The sequence below is a fragment of the Hydra viridissima genome, unplaced genomic scaffold (assembly GCF_058129835.1).
Source record: "Hydra viridissima isolate aposymbiotic clone 2 unplaced genomic scaffold, HvirCarnegie_v1 scaffold_8, whole genome shotgun sequence".
In the NCBI taxonomy this organism is placed as follows: domain Eukaryota; kingdom Metazoa; phylum Cnidaria; class Hydrozoa; order Anthoathecata; family Hydridae; genus Hydra; species Hydra viridissima.
In genome coordinates this window covers 12,384,352-12,405,510 of record NW_028324307.1, presented here as the reverse complement: position 1 = coordinate 12,405,510, position 21,159 = coordinate 12,384,352, and the positions used below count along the sequence as shown (strand labels likewise).

At 34.7% G+C, this 21,159-nt stretch overlaps 1 protein-coding gene across 1 annotated transcript; it reads right to left on the bottom strand.

Moving 5' to 3' along the window:
- Window positions 1-463: 463 nt before the first annotated feature.
- Window positions 464-1,585, bottom strand: LOC149885168 (uncharacterized). The gene has a single exon (XM_090094644.1). It carries the CDS (start codon window positions 1,583-1,585, stop codon window positions 464-466), a length of 1,122 nt encoding a protein of 373 aa, XP_089950770.1.
- Window positions 1,586-21,159: the final 19,574 nt, after the last annotated feature.

Genomic DNA, 21,159 nt, shown 5'->3' with positions numbered 1-21,159 from the left:
AATAGAAAATGGAGACATTAAAAGAGATTAGAATTCGCGTTATATTAAAAGTTGTATAAAAATATCTTTATTGACTTATCTTAAAATAATATATATAATCAAACATATACAAGGGTTATATGCTTAAGCGGATCACAATATTATGAACATGGCTTATTTCTTTGGTAGATAGAGAAGTACTAATCGTTCCACCTGCAGCAAGTTCAGTGGGCTTATCAATCATTTTCAACCAACTTCCAGGCACTCGAGTAAGTAGATCGGCCAAGTTAGACTCCGAGGGTACTAGTTTAATATCCACTCTGAGTTTGTATTCGTCCGCAATATTCGTAATGGTCTGAAGCCGTCTTCTAATCAGCATTTCGTTTGAAGCCTTTGTCTTCAATCTGGATTTTCCAGTCAGTGCATCGGTGACCCAATGTAATACTGCTTTCGAATCAGTGCAAATATGCAGGACATTCATCCTTCACTTGAGACCCATGTTTAGTCCTTTGATTACTGCATCGAGTTCAGACATGTTTATATGTGTTGTATCATCTTTTCTTAACCAACAAGCGTCTTCGATTATATTGCCATCAGCTTCGATACTCACACCTAGCGCTAGTGAACTAGCATCCACCCACACTGTTGCCTCGTTGCCATAAACATTCCAAACTCCTTTGGCAGTATCGTCGTTACGTGTTCTTTTTACCATACCGTTCACCATTTTTTCAACAAAATCGCATTGTATCTTCTCATCCCATGTTTTTGTTAGGGCGTTTGCCGTCCTTTTAACAAATGACGAAGCTACACGCAACCAACCACAAACTGGAAGATTCCCTGTCATTTTTCCACATAAAGAGAAGATTTTTCGCCTCGTTAGAGAACTTGGAACTTCACCAAAATCGTTGTCTCTCTTCCAAAATAACTTCTTATTTTCAATTCCAACTTGTAATCCTAGAACTCTCGCCCCTTCGGACACACGAACCGCCGGCTCACAATGCAGTCCATACATATCCAAATGATCAAGTACACTGCGAACTGATACGATGTCTTCATTTACAAGAATATCATCAATGTATGATGATGTTCCCTTCCAGATCTTTTCGTCTTGCGATAGAACTTTGTCCAAAACTGCTTTTATTATGACGGGCGCAACGTTCAGGCCAAATCCTAAACGTGTTAAACAAAACCTCTGTCCACGGAACACAACAGTTTGGTAAGCCCAGAGTTCCTCGCTGATTTTGAGTTGCATGTAGGCCGAAGATAAATCAATAATTGAAATATTTTCTCCAAGCCGTCTCCAGTCTTGAAGTTTGTCAGCACATGCATCCGTGTACACCGTAAATGGTTCAATAAACGTGTTCAGCTCCCTGAAGTCTAACACTGGTCGCACTTTCCCTTTGTTTTGCTGCACCACTGCCATAAGTGGAACCAAACCTTTTACTGGACCGTATTTTTTCGCTTCGTACTTTTGCAGCCATTTTTTCTCTATCCAACCTTTAATTTCTTTTTCGTAATCGTGTTTTATGCCAATGGGGATGGTATATTCAGCAATTCTATTCACCAGATTTTCAGTTTGGTATTCCATTTCCACGCAATTATCCATTCTCTATTTTTCTTTTCAAATGAAGCTGTGAAATCCTGAGCCGTTATATTCATACTATGATCATCTATTGACAAATCGCTTTTTAGACCAAGTAAACATGCTTCTTTTTTCATAAAACAAACATCCCGCGTTGCAGAAATCGATACTCCACCAAGTGCCACTATTCCATTCATACCCATTATGAAACAAAAACCCAGTGGTTTGAAATTGACCACAATTGCTTCCACACACACTGTATTTCCATTTGGCGCGGTGATTCGAGTTTGGCTAACACCTTCGCACTGCTGTTGTTGTCCATTTACTCTATCTTCTTTCTTCGTTATTTTTGTCGCACATTTTTTATAGATGAAGCAGGTACATCCTGAAATACACCGTTAATATCCAAGAGCATGGTAGGTAACGCCATTATTGATTGTTTAGGCAGAGAACTGGCGCAGACGTCTTCTCCCTCACTCCGTTTTTGGACACATTGATATGTGTCCATACTCTTGACACGAGTAGCACAGCACATCGCTTGACTCCCGTCTTCTACTTGACTTGTTTCGATAACTATGTCTTCTTAAATAACAATCTCTCGCAAAGTGATTGGGAAGTTTGCACTCATAGCACACTGATTGTGTTTTATCTTCTAGCAACCTCGGATCACTACTTTTCACTACAGCTACAGCAAATATTTCCACCATCCCGTAGTTCCGTTCCTCGATCATCAGAGTCCTTGCTCGCGCAAGTATTTGAACAGTTGTAAGATCGTCCATACGAGAACTCGATCTCAGCATCGAGGCACACGCGATCGCTTTGTCTGGTAGCCCACCAATTAGGGTAGACAATCTTCGTAGTTCTGCCAAGTAAACATCAACTGCTTCTCCATGTTTCAGCTTTCTTGTGATAAACTGCTCGTAGGCTGTAAATGCATCAAAGGCAAAAGCTTCAAGCAAAGCCTCCTTTATTCTCTTAAAATTTTCTTTATCAGTCTCTGCTAACTGTTGATACACTACGAATGCACCATCAGTGAGATGGAGAGGAACCACACGTTCCAGATCGGTTACACCAATTATTTTACATACCAGTCCAACCTTTTCCAGCCACTTCGCAACTGACTGTTAATCGTTTCAACTAAACTCTGGAATTAACTTTAAATCAAGTTTAGTCGCCATTTCGCCGAAATAGCTTGTAGTTTCGCATAAAAAAGATCGTTTTTTAGTTGTGCGTAAACGCCGATATATCTTTGTAAAGTTCAACACAATTTATATACAGATTAATACCCTAGGTATTCACACATATCTTTTCACACATACAATTATTTACAAGTAGGCATTCCCTAGGCATTCACATATATCTTTTCACAAATACAATTATTTACAATTAATGCTATAAGGCATTCACACAACTTTTCACACATACAATTATTTACAAGTACGCTATAATTAGGGACAGGCAAAAAACACGAAAACACGGAAGCCGTTTTTTACGTGTTTTTCGTCAATTGCCGTGTTTTCCGTGTTTTCTGAGAAATCCGTGTTTTTTTTTTTCAGATTTACCGTGTTTTCTGTATTTTTTTAAAATTAACTCGCTCTATTCTCTTACTTACTTGTTGTTAGTGGTAATTGCTTGACGTTATGTCATGTGACTCATCTGTCATTTCCGGTTAGTAATAACCATTTTTTCGTAAACGAGTTGCGTGTCAATCAATAAACATCTTACAATTAATTATGTTGAAGAACGCCGTGAATGTTTCTTGTGCCGAGCGCGCAAAACAGTATTCCTAGGGAACTTTGGACGCCGACGATGGCCGTCTCTTTTGCACAAGTTGTAACGTTACACTAGATCATACGAGAAAAGGTACGATTAATAGACACTTGCTAACACCTATGCACACTCAAAAACGTAAAAGTCTCGATGAAACAAATGAAACTCGTGCGAAGAAGCAAGGTATCTGAGTCATGTAATGCACGAAATCTTGCTCAGTTTGAATTAGTGGAGGCATTTACTGCAGCTAACATTCCGCTAAACAAACTTGATTATCCTAAGCTAAAGGAGTATTTATAGACGAATGTGAAGAATCTTGGGGCACTGCCATGTGTAAGTCACCTACGGCGCGATTATCTACCAAAAGTTTTTGATGTTAATCATGATGAATTGAAAGCTCGTGTTGAAGCAGCATCTTCAGTTTTTGTAGTCACTGATAAGGCCAGCGATTCCCAAGATCGTTTCGTCCTACATATACTGTTTATACTACCAGTAACAAGTTCTGATGAAATGCAGATGAAGGCGGTAACAGTTGACCTGGTCTACTTAGAAAACGTTAATGCAACGACAGTCAGTCAGGCAATTATTAAGATCCTGAACAAGTTCAACGTTAACTTCAATAAAGTCAGTGCATTTGTTACAGACAATGCCAGTTACATGACAAAGACTATGAGAAATCTCTAAGGGATACTCCCCCTCTGTGTTCATTTGTCGTGTAATGCTCACATTCTTAGTCTTGTTGGTGAAACTTGGAGGCAAAGATTTAAAAAAGTTGACCGATTAGTGGCGTGCTTCAAAGCTATATTTGTTCACTGTTCTTCACGAAAGCAGCGGTACCGAGAGTATATAGCTGAACAGACACATGTAGATATTGATACGGTTTCCTCCCTCCAGTTACAGTTGTAACAGTATAATAGCAATCGTTGCTAAAAGTATCAAATAAACATTGCACATCAAAATAAAAAATTTTAATAACTGATGGTAGGCTCAACTTGTTTTTGTGATTCACAGATTATTCAGACGAGTTGGAAACCACTGATCTACCAGAATCGCAACGTGCTGCGTACAGCGATGCCACGGCTAAACTGATGCAATATTATTGCCCGGCTTCTGCAGTACGCTTCACGCAGCCTGGACTAAGATTTCTCCAATCAGTTCGAATGTTCGATCCTCAGCAAGCTAAAACTTTGACCTACTATGCATTCCTTGATGGCATTCCGGGCTACGATGATAAGAAACGCATTCCAACAAGTGAAATTGCTGCCTATAAGCTGGCTGTTAAAGAGATTTATGATTATGTCAAGCCACTGACATTCTGGTTCTCATCACGTGATCGTTTTCCACATATCTTTGAGCTTGCTGTTCGTTATCTGCCTGTACCCTGTAATTCGGTAGATGCGGAGCGGAGCGTTAGCCGATATACGCTTGTTAATACACCACAGCGTCAAAACTTAAACGATGACAATTTGGCGCTTCACGTGATGATGGATTTTAATTCAGTAAGCTAAGAGCTAAGTAAATAATTTCCATTTAGAGACTTCAGCAATAAAGTTGAACAAACGGTCATAAAATCTTAGTTAAAACACAGTTTTTTGCTTATTGAAGTCATTGTATTATGAATAAAAATATGGCATTTTGATGCCGTGTTTTTTCCATGTTTTTACCGTGCTTTTTGCGATTTTTATTAAAGTACGCCGTGTTTTTCGCACTTTTTTACCGTGTTTTTCGCCTGTCCCTAGCTATAATACATATCCTTTACGCACATAACTATTCACAAGTAACGCTATAATTACAAAATTACAAAAACATGTAGTGTTAATTTTTGAACTTCACTTGTTCTTACTGTCCATCAATGTGTTTAAAATTGTCAACTAACAGGTACCTTAAAAAAAAACAACAACTTGAATTTAAGGAAATCCAAAAAAAATTAAAACTAGTTTGCAATCAATACTGGCAAGAAGTCCTTTCGAAGAAGAGATATTGTCAAAAATAGCACTCCATGCTGTTCTAGTTAAGAAAAGCATTTTGACTGTTTTTAAAAAAATTTAACTTATTTTTATTAGTAGATTTTCTAAATGGAGCACTATTTTTGCCAATATATTTTAAACTAAAGGACTTGATCTATGGAATATTATCAGCAATAAATGAAACCTAGTGGCAGGCCCGAATTAAACCTTTTTAGTGCCCAAGGCAAAAACCCACATCGGTGGCCCCTTCTGCCCGGGGCCCCTGATTTTTCGCTGACTGTGACCGCTGGTATGTTCAATATTATGCAAAGAAAACAGTTGTTAACAAATTTGTTTGTAGTTTGTACTACTATCACTCATATAAAACCTACAATAAAGTATTTCTGTATTAAAATTAATAGCTAATAAATTTTGAAATAATAATAGACAAACTGTGTTTTTTATTAGACGAAAAAATCAAAAAGATATAGTCATTTAGATTTTAAAGTTTTTTTTTCTAGATTTACATCTACCAAAGTCTTTGAGTATAGGGGAGATGGGGGCGCATTGATCGCCGGGGCAGTATGATCTTTTGGCTTTTACTCGTTCATTTTTGCCTTACTAGAAGTGAGGTTGCAATTTAATTAACCATTATGCTTCCCTAATTGATTATTCGTAATATTTTTTCATAAGGTTATCAGCGTCAAAAAAAATAAAGAAAATATTGTTTTTCGTCATAAAAAGTGATTTTTTTAAATCGTACTATAATTCAAATATATTTTTATTTAGATGTCTGTATGGGTTAACAACAATTTTATTTTAAATTTGTAAGTGTTAGGTGTATAATATAATATATAATTTTTATTTGGCTGCAATTTATACAGTAGATATTGCTATCAATATGTTACCTATACCTATTGGGGTACATTGATCTCTGACTATGCGGGGCCCATTGATCGGAGGACCAAAGTGCCCCATAGAAGACGAAGTGCCCCATGTTTTTGTTTATAAGCAATACAGTTAAACGAATGGAATTGTATTTATAATTTAAAAAAAAACTATTTATAAACAAACAATAGCTTTTAGCATTTCATTTTTTAAATCTACTTATGCTATAAGCTAGTAATAATAATACTATTATTTTATAATATCAAAAGAATAATATTTAACATAATAATTAAAAAATATTTAACATAATATTATTATGTTAAATATTAGCATTTATTAAAAACATATGTTTTTATTGATATATTTTTTTACAGATCTTAAAATGGTTAGAAATAGAATTAAAAAAACAAATAAAGTTGCTATACCAAGTGAAACAATGAAAGTAGCTGTTAATAAAGTTTTAGAAGGAACACAACTGAATGTTGTAGCACATCAGTTTAACATAGATAGAATGACTTTAAAAAGATATTGTCGTAAAAAGAGGCTTAATCCAAATGAAGCTTTCAAGCCTAACTACAACAATAGACAAGTTTTTACAGCAGAAGATGAAAAAAGTTTATCAAGTTATTTACTAATTGCATCAAAAATGAACTATGGCCTTTCAACTAGGTCAACGCGATTATTGGCATATGAATTTGCTTTAAAAAACAATAAGATATGCCCATCATCATGGATCAAAAATAAAATTGCAGGCATTGATTGGTTGCAAGGTTTTATGAAAAGACAACCAGAGTTGTCTCTACGAACACCTGAAGCAACGAGCTTCGCTCGATCAACAGCTTTTAACAAACACACTGTAAGAGAGTTTTTTCAAAATCTTAAAACGGTAAGAAATCGATATAAATATAATTCTAACTGTATATATAATGTTGATGAAACTGGTTTAACAACAGTTCAAAAGCCGGTTAAGGTTTTAGCTGGTAGAGGAAGCAAACAAGTTGGAAGAATCACATCTGCAGAACGAGGAACATTGGTAACTGCATGTTGTGCCTCTAATGCTATTGGAAATTCCATTCTAATGCTATTGGAAACTCCATTATTTATTTTTCCTAGGGTAAAGTTTCATGATTACATGATTAAGGAAGGACCTCCTGGATGTGTGGGATTTGCAAATCCTTCTGGTTAGATGAACTCAGAAATTTTCATAGAATGGATTAAACATTTTGTTAAATATTCAAACTGTTCTCAGGAATCTCCAGTTTTGTTACTTCTCGACAGTCATGAAAGTCATATTTCTGTTAAAGGCTTGGAGCTTGCAATTCAACACGGAATTACAATGATTAGTTTTCCTCCCCATTGCAGCCATAAATTGCAGCCATTAGATAGAACTGTTTTTGGACCATTGAAAAGGTTTTACAATTCTGCATGTGATAATTGGATGGTTTCAAACCCAAGACCAATGACCATTTATGATATTGTTTCAAAAGTTCGAGAACCGTATACAAAAGCTTTCTCACCATCTAATATACAGACAGGATTTAGAGTAGCTGGCATTGAGCCATTCAATTCTGAAATTTTCAAAGATGACGAATATTTACCATCATCAGTTACAGATAGAGCTGCTCCAGATACAGTTACTATCACTCCTGTCAACAACATGGAATCTGAAATGATACCAGCACATGTTAATCACATAGAGTCTGAAATAACTATAGTAAATATTGAAACAAGTATTTTAAACAAAGTGTCAACAAGTGTTGCTTCTATAATCTCACCTGAGGTTTTAAAACCTTACCCAAAAGCATCTGCCAGAAAAAAAAAAGTTAAAAGTAGGCAGTTAAAAACAAGGATCTTGACTGATACTCCTGTCAGAAATGAAATTCGTTTGTCAAAAGAAAAGAAAATTTTGAAGCAAACCAAAAATCAACAAAAAGTCTCCACAAAAGATAAGAAAGAAACTAAGAATTACTTGCTTAGGAATAAAAAACAATGTAAACCAAAAGCTGCTTCACAACTTGACTTTCACAAATGATGAAATATTCTTAATCAAAATATTGTACTTTTAACAAGTTTTGTAAACTTAAAAGTTGTATTCTTATTTCAGTCTTTATATTTCAGTTCTAATAAATTTCAAGTTGTTGTAAAGTTTTAAACGTATATAAAGCGGGTAGCTTATAGCTGCTGTGATTTATACATTTTTTAATTAAAAATTAGACTAGTGGGTTTAACTGCTATATTTAAAAAATAATTAAAAAATTTAGATGTATTATATGTTATACAATATTACCCTTTGACTAAATTATTTACAAGATTTAGTTATAGAAGTGTTAAACGTTTAGATAATATTACGCATATAAGATCAATGTGCCCCAAGTCGGAGATCATAGTACCCCATAGTTTGGGGTACATTGATCTTTTGAGAGGGTTGTTTAAAAGTTAAAATTATTCATGTTTATCATTTTTTTAAATCAAAATATTTATATATTCCAAAAGCCAGATAGTTCTACATGTGTTTCGTAGTTAATAAGTTTTTACATCTCTTTCAGGTTCTGCGCAATTTTCAAAACACTGCTACGGCGATCAATGCGCCCCCATCTCCCCTATCTTCAAAGTTATTTTTGCGCAAAATATCTGCCTCAATCATAAGTAGAGATAAGAAATCAATCCTTTCTTATTTAATTGTTGATCTATTTGGATTTTTTGTACGTTTCAACTGAGAAAAAGTACGCTCAGTTGAACAGTTAGTAACCATTAATGTTAAAAATATGCGGAAGGCAATTTCAACATTTGGAAACGCACACTCAATATTGTCTCTAACTATTACTTGTTATAATTCTCCATGATTGAACGTGTTGTTTTCCGATTTTGATGCAGCTGGAAACTTGTGTCGAATAAATGAACGAAACTGTTGTAGTTCAGTATATAAATTATTGTTCAGATCTTTAGGATAAACATTTGTTAGTTTTTCACAACACTGAGATGTTTGTGATAATGATCCATCGACCAAACAAGAAAAGCGAACTGCTAAATCATTATATAGTTGTCTTCGTCTACTCATTTCTATCTCAAGTGAAGTCATTAAAGCGCAAAAAAAAATAATTAGTTTAAAAAAAAGCTAAATAGAAAAAAACAGCTTGTTCATAGCTTAATTTTTAAGCATTCAAGATTTTACCAAACTTAAATGTGAATTTTTATTATAATATATTTCTTCAGTTTTATAGCACTTGTTCTATTTTCAGTTGTTTCTGGACTTAAATTTGTTAAAAAAAATTGTTTTTTGAGGACTCGTGGTGCCCCAAAACGCTTGGTGTCCAAGGCAAATGCCTTGTTTGCCTAATGGTTAATCCAGGCCAGCCTAGTGGTAATGTCATATCCAACAAAATTTCTAGCTATGGTTTTGGTAATTGAATTTGAAGAAGAAAATCTAAGGAAATGGAAAATAATAAATGGAATATATAAATATATATATATATACATATATATATAATTTTATAACATAAATTATTATATTATTATAATAATAATAATAATAATAATAATAATTATTATTATTATCATTATTATTATTATTTTATATATATATATATATATATATATATATATATATATAATTTACTGGATATAATATTTAACTTAAATCAAATTTAAAAAGTAATGGGAAAATCTAATTGTCAAGAAAAAAGAAAAATTTAATAATACGTGCTGTAGAGAAGAATATTCCTTATAAGCAAACTTTTGAGCTTTTTGATGTGACTAAATCAACAATTAGCGTACTTAGTAAGAGATACAGACACTAAAAGACACTTGAAAATAAGCATCGTCCAGGCAGGCCAAAGATATTACAGAACATCAAGACAGAACTTTGGTAAGAAAATTAAAACAAGATCCCTGCTGAAATCTTGTCGAATTAAGTAGGATTATGAGCAAAGATTGTTGTTTAGTGCAGCTTAGATATTACAAAACGTAGTTACTAAAAAACGTTGTTTGCGTCAGCATAGCTTGTTTGGTCATTGTTCTGTCAATAAACCATTGATATTGTTAAATAATCGCTCAGCCCAATTGAAATTTACAAAAGCTCATTTTGATTGGACTTCAAAAGAATGGTTAAAATTTCCTATTCAGTGATGAATCAATGATGTAGGTTTGATAGCAACGGTATCAAATACATGAGACATCCGAAAGATGAAGGATTTGCTCCTAAGTATCAAATGCCAACAGTTAAACATGGTGGTTAGAATATAATGGTTTGGGGATCTTTCAGTTATGATTCTTTTAGTCGGCTTCATCGCATCGAATGTATATTTAGATACAATCAGGGTATAATGTATATTTATACTTCGAATGAGTATACTTCGAATGAGTCTTCTCAAAACCCAGATTAACATCCAACAGAGCATCTTTGGGAATATTTCGATCGTCAAATGAAAGGCTAAAAACCGACCAATAAAAATAATTTATCTCAGGTGCTTTCGGATGGTGTGAATTTTTTCATTTGTTTATAAACTTTTGCACGATTATGATTTCAATAAAGTTTGAATTTCTCCCTTCCGTTACAAGTTCCGTATCATGTTTTTGAGTAATTTATTGTATGTAATCACATTACATGAGCAACTATTGAAAAATTTATTTGTTTTCAGTGAAGAGTTAAAAAGTTATGACAAAAAATTTTGAAAAATTTAGCTGTTTAAAAATTATATGTATATATATATATATATATATATATATATATATATATATATATATATATATATATATATATATATATATATATATATATATATACATCTGCGTTACACACTGACAGTCCTACCTCACATTCTATCACTCTCTATATTTGCGCTACCATTACACTTACATAGAACCAACCACTATAGTCACATTTAATAATCGCATCATTAAAATACAAAAATAAATAAAATCCGCCGCCCTCACACTGAAGATTCCTACCGAGATCAATTTTATTCACTCATTTCTTCATAAATCAGTGAGATATTTGCACGGTTCACACTTTAGACTCTTTCATTATTAACTATTTTCAAACATTTAAATAATTTATTTTTGAAACAAAAAGCGAAGAAAAAAAAACATCAAAAAAAAATTTTGTTTAAGAGAAGAGGAGAACAGAAAGAAAATTTTTAAAAAAAACTGAAACACATTTAGAAAACATTTGAAAAATTTTCTTCTCAACACCAAAAAATTATGGCGAGTCATTCAGGTTCACCTCATTGTAACAATCCTAATGTTATACCACTATTTTACTCAAAAACACCATCTGCACCCAACTGTATCACCCCGGACATTGAAGTTTTACCAATAGATAATTTTGATCGAGACTCTCTAAGACACGAGAAAAATGATAGGCGAGATGAGTATATTGATAAAATTATAAGATAAAAGAAGATAGAAAAAGTTGTCAGAAAACTATTAAATTCCACGACAAAACAAGAAGCCGAAGCTTCTTTTGTTTGACAAAAAGATGAGAGAAACACTCTTAATTAGTTAGAAAGAATTACAAGCTCATTAAGACCAACAATCGATATGTCTAGTTTACCTCAGTTTAACGGAGGACCAGATGATGATGTAAAAGAATTTTTCCTTCAATTTAAGAGAACTGCCACATTTAACAAATGGGACAATAATGAACAACTTTGCGCTTTTCCAGTTTGCTTAAATAAATCTGCTTCGATATTTTATGAATCCCTTCCAAACAAAATAAGGCAAGATTTACAATTAATACAACAAGCTTTTCAGAATGAGTATGAACCACCAGAACGTATTTGGATTAAGAAAACCCAACTGTATGGACTAAAAGAAGGAGAAAAAGGGCTTGAACATTTTATAGCAAATTTAGAGAAGCTGTCGCAAGAGTTAAAAGTTTCGGAAGAAACTAAAAGAGATCTTTTTATTCAAGGAGTTACTTCTAGTTTAAAGAGAAAACTTCTTTTAAGCCAACCGGAAACATACACACAAGCAGTCAGAATTGCTAGGGTGAATAATTTAGTTAACATTGATGATGACGCTTGCATAGTCGAAACCGTGATAAGGACCATCACAAAATTACAAAACCAGTCTGCTAAACATAACACTGTATCTTTTGCCGATAGCGACATACCACCCGTGGCTGCGTATAGTGCAACACCTGCGAATTTAGCTAATCCAGAAAATGCAACTAAAGAAGTAGCTAGGCTCAAAGAGGAGATCAGAAAGTTAAAGGTTGGACTACGGAGACAAAATAATAGTAACTTTGGCCAAAATCAGGATTATAACCCAGCAACAGTAAATCAACCAACCTGCTTTATGTGCAATAAGACGGGACATTTGGCAAGACAATGCAGACAAGAATATCAACATCCTAGGATTCCACAAAGTAACAACTCGCAGTATCTGTACAGGAAAAACGTTACGCAACAACCGCAATGGAGAAACAATAGAAACTGGACTCCACGAAATTTTGATAACCAGAGCAGAAACATGGACAATAAATGCATTCAAACCGTTTCGAATAGCCAAAATTGGAGATCGAATACCTCAAACAACCCACAACAAACTTATAAGGATAATTATGTGAAATCAAGACCACAAAATAACAAGTGGAATAACGTTCAAAATACAATAACAGGTACCCATGAAAGTCAAAGAAATGATATGTCAATCCGTATACTAGGTATAGATAGTATTGCTCAACATCAGGAGAATTATTTCAAAAATGATGACGACGTGACCTTGGAATATGAAGATGCTGAAGACTACTTTTGGGATGACAGTTATGATTACGGATACAAATCTTATACAAACAATCAGATACCAACTTTTCATGAGAGATACCCATATGAAGCCAACACCGGTTGTTACAATAATACACCAGAACAAGATCATATGTCATATTATATGCTAGATTATACTCCTCTGAACTCTTCATATGAAGATGAGAACAATTGCAAACGTCACGAGATTGAGAACTTTTGTGTACAGATCACCCATGAAACTTTTGTGAACAGATCACTAACTAAGCAATCTACGAGATCAGGTTCGGTGTTTGTCACAACATATTATGGAGCAAAAGTCTTTTTCACAAGCGAAAGAAGAAGTAAACAACAAGGAATATCTCAGTACAATAAATCAGGAGCTCCGAAATATGAAAAGCTTCACATACGAAGATCCAGAAGTTGTACAAGATGAAGCAAGTGTCATTATCGATCAAAAACAACGAGGATGTTAACGATTTGGTCAGTTCCAACCAAAAGAAAGAGATACTAGAAGAGACAATCATACCAGTTAGATTGGTAGATTTAAGTCAAGAACCGTATCAAAGTCCGTATCTTGATCAAACATAGATTTATGTTTGATCGAGATACGGACCAAATATCTAAAAAGAAAACTGTGCCTCAAACAACTAATCTTAACATATGGGGAAAGGTATGCAATCATTGGACAAGAATACTAATCGACACTGGAGCAGCTATCACTGCTATAAGTTATGACCTATACGAAATGTTTAAGAATGCTGGAAACAATGTAACCCTACAAAAAAGTGACTTACCACGAGTTACTTCTGCCAACTGTCAAACACTGTCCATAAAGGGAATGTTTACCTTAGAGTTCGAAATTGAGAAGCATACATACAAGTTTAAAACATATGTCATTAAGAATCTCAACTATGATGTCATACTTGGCAAAGACTTCCTCACAGAGTACAATGGGATTATAGACTTTAAAGAAAACAAGCTATCTTTAGAAATTAATGATGGCCCATATCAGTTAGAGGAAAATACTATCTTAGAAGATAAATCACAGCAGCTTGATGGCAAATACCAAGAAATCCTTACCACAAAACGAACATTTTTAAAACCATTTTCAACATCCATTTTGCAAGTTTCCTGTAACTTCCCAACCAAAAATGACTATTGTTTCGAACCAAATCCAGAGCTTCTTTACCAAAGTGATCTGTATCTCCAACCTATTCTTGTATCTGGAGACAACAACAAAGTCACATTACTAATTTCGAATTTATCTATGGAATCACAAGAACTACCGAAGGATACGCTCTTAGGTAAGGCATATCAAATACCTCTTATTGGATCACCTGAAGATGAACTAAGTTTATCAAACATTAATGCTCAATCAAACAATAATTATAATCAGCACTTGACAATAGGAAGTGAGAAAACAAAAGAGCTCATGTTACAGTTACAGAATTCCAAACTAACTGAGAAACAAATTGTTGACATTACTAAGCTATTATCAAAGCACCAAGATATATTCGCTAAGACACCAGACCAATTAGGGCGTACACATCTTATAAGACACGTTATCGAAACAGGAAATAGTGCAGCGATAAGGAAAAGACCCTACCAAGTGTCTCCAAAACAAAGAAAGCAAATAGACGAAGAAATGGATAAGATGCTGAAAACAAATGTAATAAAAAAGTCAGTAAGTCCTTGGGCAGCACCAGTTATTTTAGTTCCAAAACCAAACGGAGAAGTGAGACTTTGCATTGATTTCAGAGAGGTTAATGCAGTAACCAAAAAGGATTCACATCCTCTTCCCAGGATTGATGATGTACTGGACAGTCTCAACGGTGCCCAATATTTTACAACCCTAGATTTAATGAGCGGATTCTGGCAAATTGAAATGGAAGAAACTTCTAGGGAGAAAACAGCTTTTATAATACACCGAGGATTATTTGAATGCAACGTTATGCCGTTCGGACTTTGTAATGCACCTAGCACCTTTCAGCGACTAATGGAACATGTTTTACGAGAGGAGTTATGGAAATTCTGCTTTATATATATTGATGACATAATCATATTTTCGTCTGGATTTGAAGAACATCTTCAACATATTGATAAAGTATTAAAGACTTGCAGAAGCAAATTTAAAAATGAAGGCTAGTAAATGTAGTTTTGCGCAAGAATCAGCCACCTTTCTTGGACACATTGTAACTAGGGATGGTATAAGACCAAACCAAGAAAATTTATCTGCTGTAAAAAGTTATTCGATACCAAAAAATGTCAAGGAAACAAGATCATTCTTAGGATTAGTATGTTATTACCGCAGATTCATTAAGAATTTTAGCAAAATTGCTGCACCACTTTACAACCTCACTAGGTTAGGAGTCAAGTTCCGATGGGATGACAGTTGTCAAGAAGCTTTCGATATTTTAAAACAAAGACTTGTAGAGGAACCATTATTAGCATATACAGATTTTACTCAAAAGTTTATACTCACAACCGATGCCAGTGCAACAGGACTTGGATTCACTCTTAGCCAACGAATAGACGGGAAAGAAAGACCAATTTTATATGGAGGACGGCAATTTTCAGCCAGAGTACAAAAAGCTAGTGTAACAGAAAGAGAGGCGTTAGCTATAGTTGTTGCAGTCAAGAAATGTCATGCCTACTTGCACGGTAAACGCTTTACAATAGTTATTGATCATCGACCATTAAATTATATCTTAAATTCCAAAGAACCCACTGGAAAGATCACAAGATGGGCTTTATTATTACAGTCATATGACTATGATGTTGAATACAGACCTGGAAGACAAAATGGGAGCGCCGATGCTTTATCAAGAAGAACTTACGAAGGAGACTTTTTAAATGAAGATGACATATTTCTTTTTTCAATGGCTGACCAACCAAGCGATGTTTTAGAAAGACACTTTCCGGACAACGACATTTCAGACAACGAGATATTGATAGACATGTCAGGAGACCACGAAGATAATAACATTATAAACCAGAGAGATGATGAAATGAATGATCAGCTGGATGAGGAGCATTACTTTATCCATAGCAAGTTAACTCCAGAGAAAGAAGAACTCAAATATCTACAACTATCCGATACAGAACTCTCACACAAGATACTTTATCTTAAAGATCAAACGATTCCAGATGATAAGAAAGAAGCAACTAGATTATTAGCTGATATAAATAGTTATATGCTAGACGAAAACGATATTCTTTATCACATATACGAGCCTTCTAAGAAAACTGCTGAAGGAATTTATAAACAACTAGTCATACCTCCTCAGTTTAGAAATGAAATCATTTATTGGGCTGACGATCATGCAACCGCCGGACATTTTGGATTTGTTAAGACTCTTAATAAGCTTAGGAAACGGTACTACTGGCCACTGATGTACTCAGATGTTGAACACTGGATTCGAGGATGTACTCACTGTTCACAAAGAAAAGGAAACCGTCCAAAAAATAAAGCTCCACTTCAACCAATACCAGCAACAGAACCATGGGACCAAGTAGCCTGCGATATAATAGGTCCTTTCCCAACAATACTATCTGGAAATAAATACATTATCGTTTTTCAGGATAGATTGACAGCTTGGCCAGAGGCATTCGCAACTTCAAATATAGATGCCGTTATAATTGCACAATTGTTACTCGACAATATAATCTTTCGGTTTGGAGCCCCACGCACCTTTTCAACAGATAGGGGTACCAATTTTCTTTCCAAGTTGATAAATGAACTCTGTAAGATGGTAAACACAAAGAAAATAAACACCACACCCTACCACCCTGAATGTGATGGAATGGTAGAAAAATTTAATGGTACTTTAGTCAAAACACTGTCTATGTATGTTAGGGATCATCAAAAAGACTGGGATGTACACATTAACGCTGCGTTATTCGCATACCGAACATCTGTAAATTCATCACGCGGTGAATCACCATATTTCTTGTTACTCGGCAGAGAGCCAAGATTACCTCCGGATATTATCTTTTACACTCCGAAAGAAGTCCCTCACACCGTATCAGAATATAGAGATCTACTAGCTACCAGGATACAACTAGCTCACAAGCTAGCAAGAAGCAATCTACAGAAAGCACAACTGCAAAAAAAACTCTATTATGACAGAGATACCAAAGAACCAACATTTAAAGATGGAGAAAAAGTATGGATACACAACAAAGAGAGAAAACAAGGCCTATCACCCAAATTACACACACAATGGCAAGAACCATACCAAATTGTCGAAAAGGCTTCCCCAGTTATTTTTAAAGTACAGCTTGTTGATAGCAGTAAAGCACCTTTCATTGTTCATTCTAACAGAGTCAAGAAATTTCATGAACCTCCGATGAAGCCAAATGATAACACAGAACCTTCCGATAGTGAAGATGATGCTTCAAATAGTATTCTTAATCAAAGCCAAGACTATCAGCCTACAGAGTTTGAAAAAGCAAGAGCATCTGATCTTAAGGTTAACCGACAAGAAGACGAATTTTATGGGAAAACACCAAGTAGCTCAACAACCCCAAAGCAAGACCCTCTCAACAGATGAAACACCATCGATAATTGATCGAGGTATAACTGATGATAGTGACATCTTCATAGTTGAAGCAATAAGAAACCACAGAACGTGTAAAGGGAATAGAGAATTTCTCATTAAATGGAAAGACTACGAAGAAATAGAAAACACTTGGGAACCCGAAAAGAACCTCCACCCAGACTTAGTGAAAACTTACCTTCGAAATCACACATCACACAGTTCATCTGACATACCGCTTAGTCCTGTGATCAAGACATTCGTCCAACATTCCAAAAGAACAAGAAGTTACAACCTACTTGCACTGTTGATGCAAATATTCTTTTTCTTTCCCATATTCATTTTAAATGTAAGAGCAATTGACCTTGGACCTATTTATGATTGTACTACTACCACCCCACTCGGCATTTACGATTATCCTACTATTAGGAACTGTAAAAACAAAATGAATCAAGAAGAATATCAATTGAAAACCTATTTAGCCGAAGTCTTCCGCTATTCTCCGAAAGTATCAAAGTTTCCTATTTATCTCTGTTCGCATTTTGAGATTACCCTGACCTGTGATCACCAGAATATATTTCTCTCCAGTAAAAGATTACGCCAAGAAAAAGAAATAAGAGTTCCAATCGAAGAATGTCTCGCAATGGTTTGGAATCAAATACTTAATATTTAGTTAAAACGAAAGTGAGAATCAACCAAAGAAGAGAACGTAAAGCACGTATTTGAACAAATTATTTCACCCAACAAAAAAACCCTAATAAACTCAGAAATAGTAGACGTAGAACAACCTAAGATACACAAATTTGAAGAAGGACTATGGCGAAGTTATGTGTTAGAAAATTATGATTGTAGGATATTTCGAAAAACAACAACAATAAAACAACTGTATGAGGTTCAACAGTTCAAAGCACAGTTAATTGGCAACGCTAGTATCATCGAACAACACCTTACAGACAGTGAATGCCTTTCCACAATAAATCAACTATATGATGCAGGAATTTGTAATATGAATCCATCTATGAAAGTTATTGTATGGAAGAATCCAAATCATGATTACAACGAAATGCAATCTTTGGGAACGTATCAGATTCAACGATCTGGAGAATACTTTTTAATTCCAAGCTTACAAGCTGGCGGAGCGGTACAACAAACCATGGGAACTAATGAAGAAACCATACAATTGGATAATGGTCTAGTTTTAAGAAACGCTAAAACACACACTAACATATTTCACCCACTAACTGAAGCCATCAAAGAATATGCTAAGACTGTTTCTGACGATGTTGTAGCACCAATTCTAGAGGCTTATATTGTTCAAACAATAGTTTATCAAAAACAAATGATGATTCAAGAATGGGAAAGACTCTGTTTTATCCAACAAGAAATGACAAGACTACAACACTGGATGATCTCAACCTTTCCCGATACTGCTTCGAAATGGATACACCCTGATGCCGGTGTACTTGTGATTACTGTAGGTGATGCCTTGCAGTTAGAACAGTGTAAGAAGATATCTAATTACAAGATACAATTAAACCGGAAAATCAATGACACATGCTATCACGACTTTCCTATTTCTATACCAAACGACAACACAACTCGATTCCTTAAAATATTTGATCGGCAAGTAGTTAGAACAAGTCCTATTACCTTGTGTAAAAATCGACCATCTGTAACTTATTTGAGAGACTATAGCAACCAATATTATATGATTACACCCGAAGGTGACGTTTCAACTTTTGCAATACAAGAAAGCTCTTTGAAAGAAACCGCAATGATAAAGTTAAAAGAAATTAGAGGATTTGACAAACGCCTTCTAACACCTGCACCACACTACCTTGAACCATATACAATGCTAAATATTTTCACATAAGTTCACCATTGCAACCATTGAATCACTAGCTAAAGGAGGAAGTACCATCATAAAGGCAGTTGGTTCTGCTTTAAACGGCGTATTAAACGGAGTTGGAAATTTAGACGAGAAGGTAGTCAGTAGCTTTGGTACAGCAGCTTCCAATATCATACACGCCTCTGGTACAGCGATAAAAGATACCTCTACAGGAATTGAAAATATTTCTCATGGCATATTAGAAGGAATAGGAGGAACCATAAAATGGATACTGATATTGTTCCTAATCATATCTCTTATATACTTAAATAAGGAACCCATAATGAAGTTTCTACGGAGAAAAACCAAAAATGGCCCTTCTATCGCCGTCCCGCGAATATTAAACATACCCGAAACAACGCAGAAAAACCAAATCAAACCTACTAAACCAACACCTGTAACACTCAAGGATGATAACAAAGAAAGTAACGAAATGATCAATATACCTGAAACAAACCTACTTTCTATTTCAAAAATTAATTTAAAAGATGGCAGTCGCAGTGAAGCACTACAAGCAATGATCACAATACATAATAATGCGACACAATTCCAAGTAAAGGCATTGATCGATACAGGATCAGTAATAACCATAATCAGTAAAGACCTATATTTGAAGATAACAAATGATGAATCATTGATTTCTACAAACAACAAAGGAATATGTTTAATATCAGCATCTAATCATAGAATACCCATTATTGGAGAAGACGAAATTATTATTCAAATGGCAGAGAAATCATTCTGTACCACAGTAGTTATTGCCTCTAACATACCACATGACATGATCCTTGGGTTACCCACACTAGTACAAATGAAAGTAAAAATAGATCTGAAAGAATCAATCTTAACTAGTTTCTCACAAACATGCAACATCATAAGCGATTCAGAGATTTCCAAACCTGAACCTTACAGAAACCGTATGAGTTTATTGTGTTTTACAATAAACAACACGAAAGTCAAAATCACCATGATACTAATGATGCTACTGATTGTTACTCTTATATCCAGCTTCATTACCTACCACTTTATGAGACCCATAAATTACAAGAACACTACCAAACAAGATTTGATAATTACTTCTGCTACAAGACATATGATATTAAACACGAAACTATATATCCACTCACACGCAACACACAACTCCACCAAGGTGATAACAATATTTTTCAAAATACATCATGAACTCCAAAAACGACTTGGACTTCCACAACACCTAGTTTTAGGTTATGTACCAGACAAAAATAAACCAAAAACATTCACAGATGAAGATGCACTCGACTCAATCAAACCTTTCACACACGCAAAATGTTGGATGACAACTGATCCACCATTGTCGAATGATGAATAATATAAGTATACGAGTAACAAGTATCCGACTACGGGTGCTCAGGCTTATATCACAACCCTGCTCATTTGCCAGTGATACTCTATTACTTTTGTTATTTTAGCAAGATTTAATTATAAAAATCTACAAAAGGAAAATGGCCGAAGAAGAACCATTAGCAACACACGCCGAGAAAAAGCGAGGGAAAAGAATTCGTTTTTATGTGACGTAGAGGCAATACGTGTCAACAATCATGATTGTATCAGGGAAATAGGAATAATACATTTAAGAACTGATACTTATTTCTCTAAACATTTTGTTCCCTGAGAAGATTTTCATAAACTCTCGAATAAGGACAAGAAATCATATAAATTTTGTTTCAACAACATTCATGGCCTCACTTATGTTCCACAACCTACAACAGAGTAACGAACATTCCTCGCTTGTAGCGACGCACCAAGTTACCTTCTTAACCTAGTTGGAGAATACTCTACCATT

Bases quoted from the DNA above. Each gene is read 5' to 3' on its own strand.
- LOC149885168 (XM_090094644.1), bottom strand. From the start codon at position 1,585: ATGGATAATTGCGTGGAAATGGAATACCAAACTGAAAATCTGGTGAAT.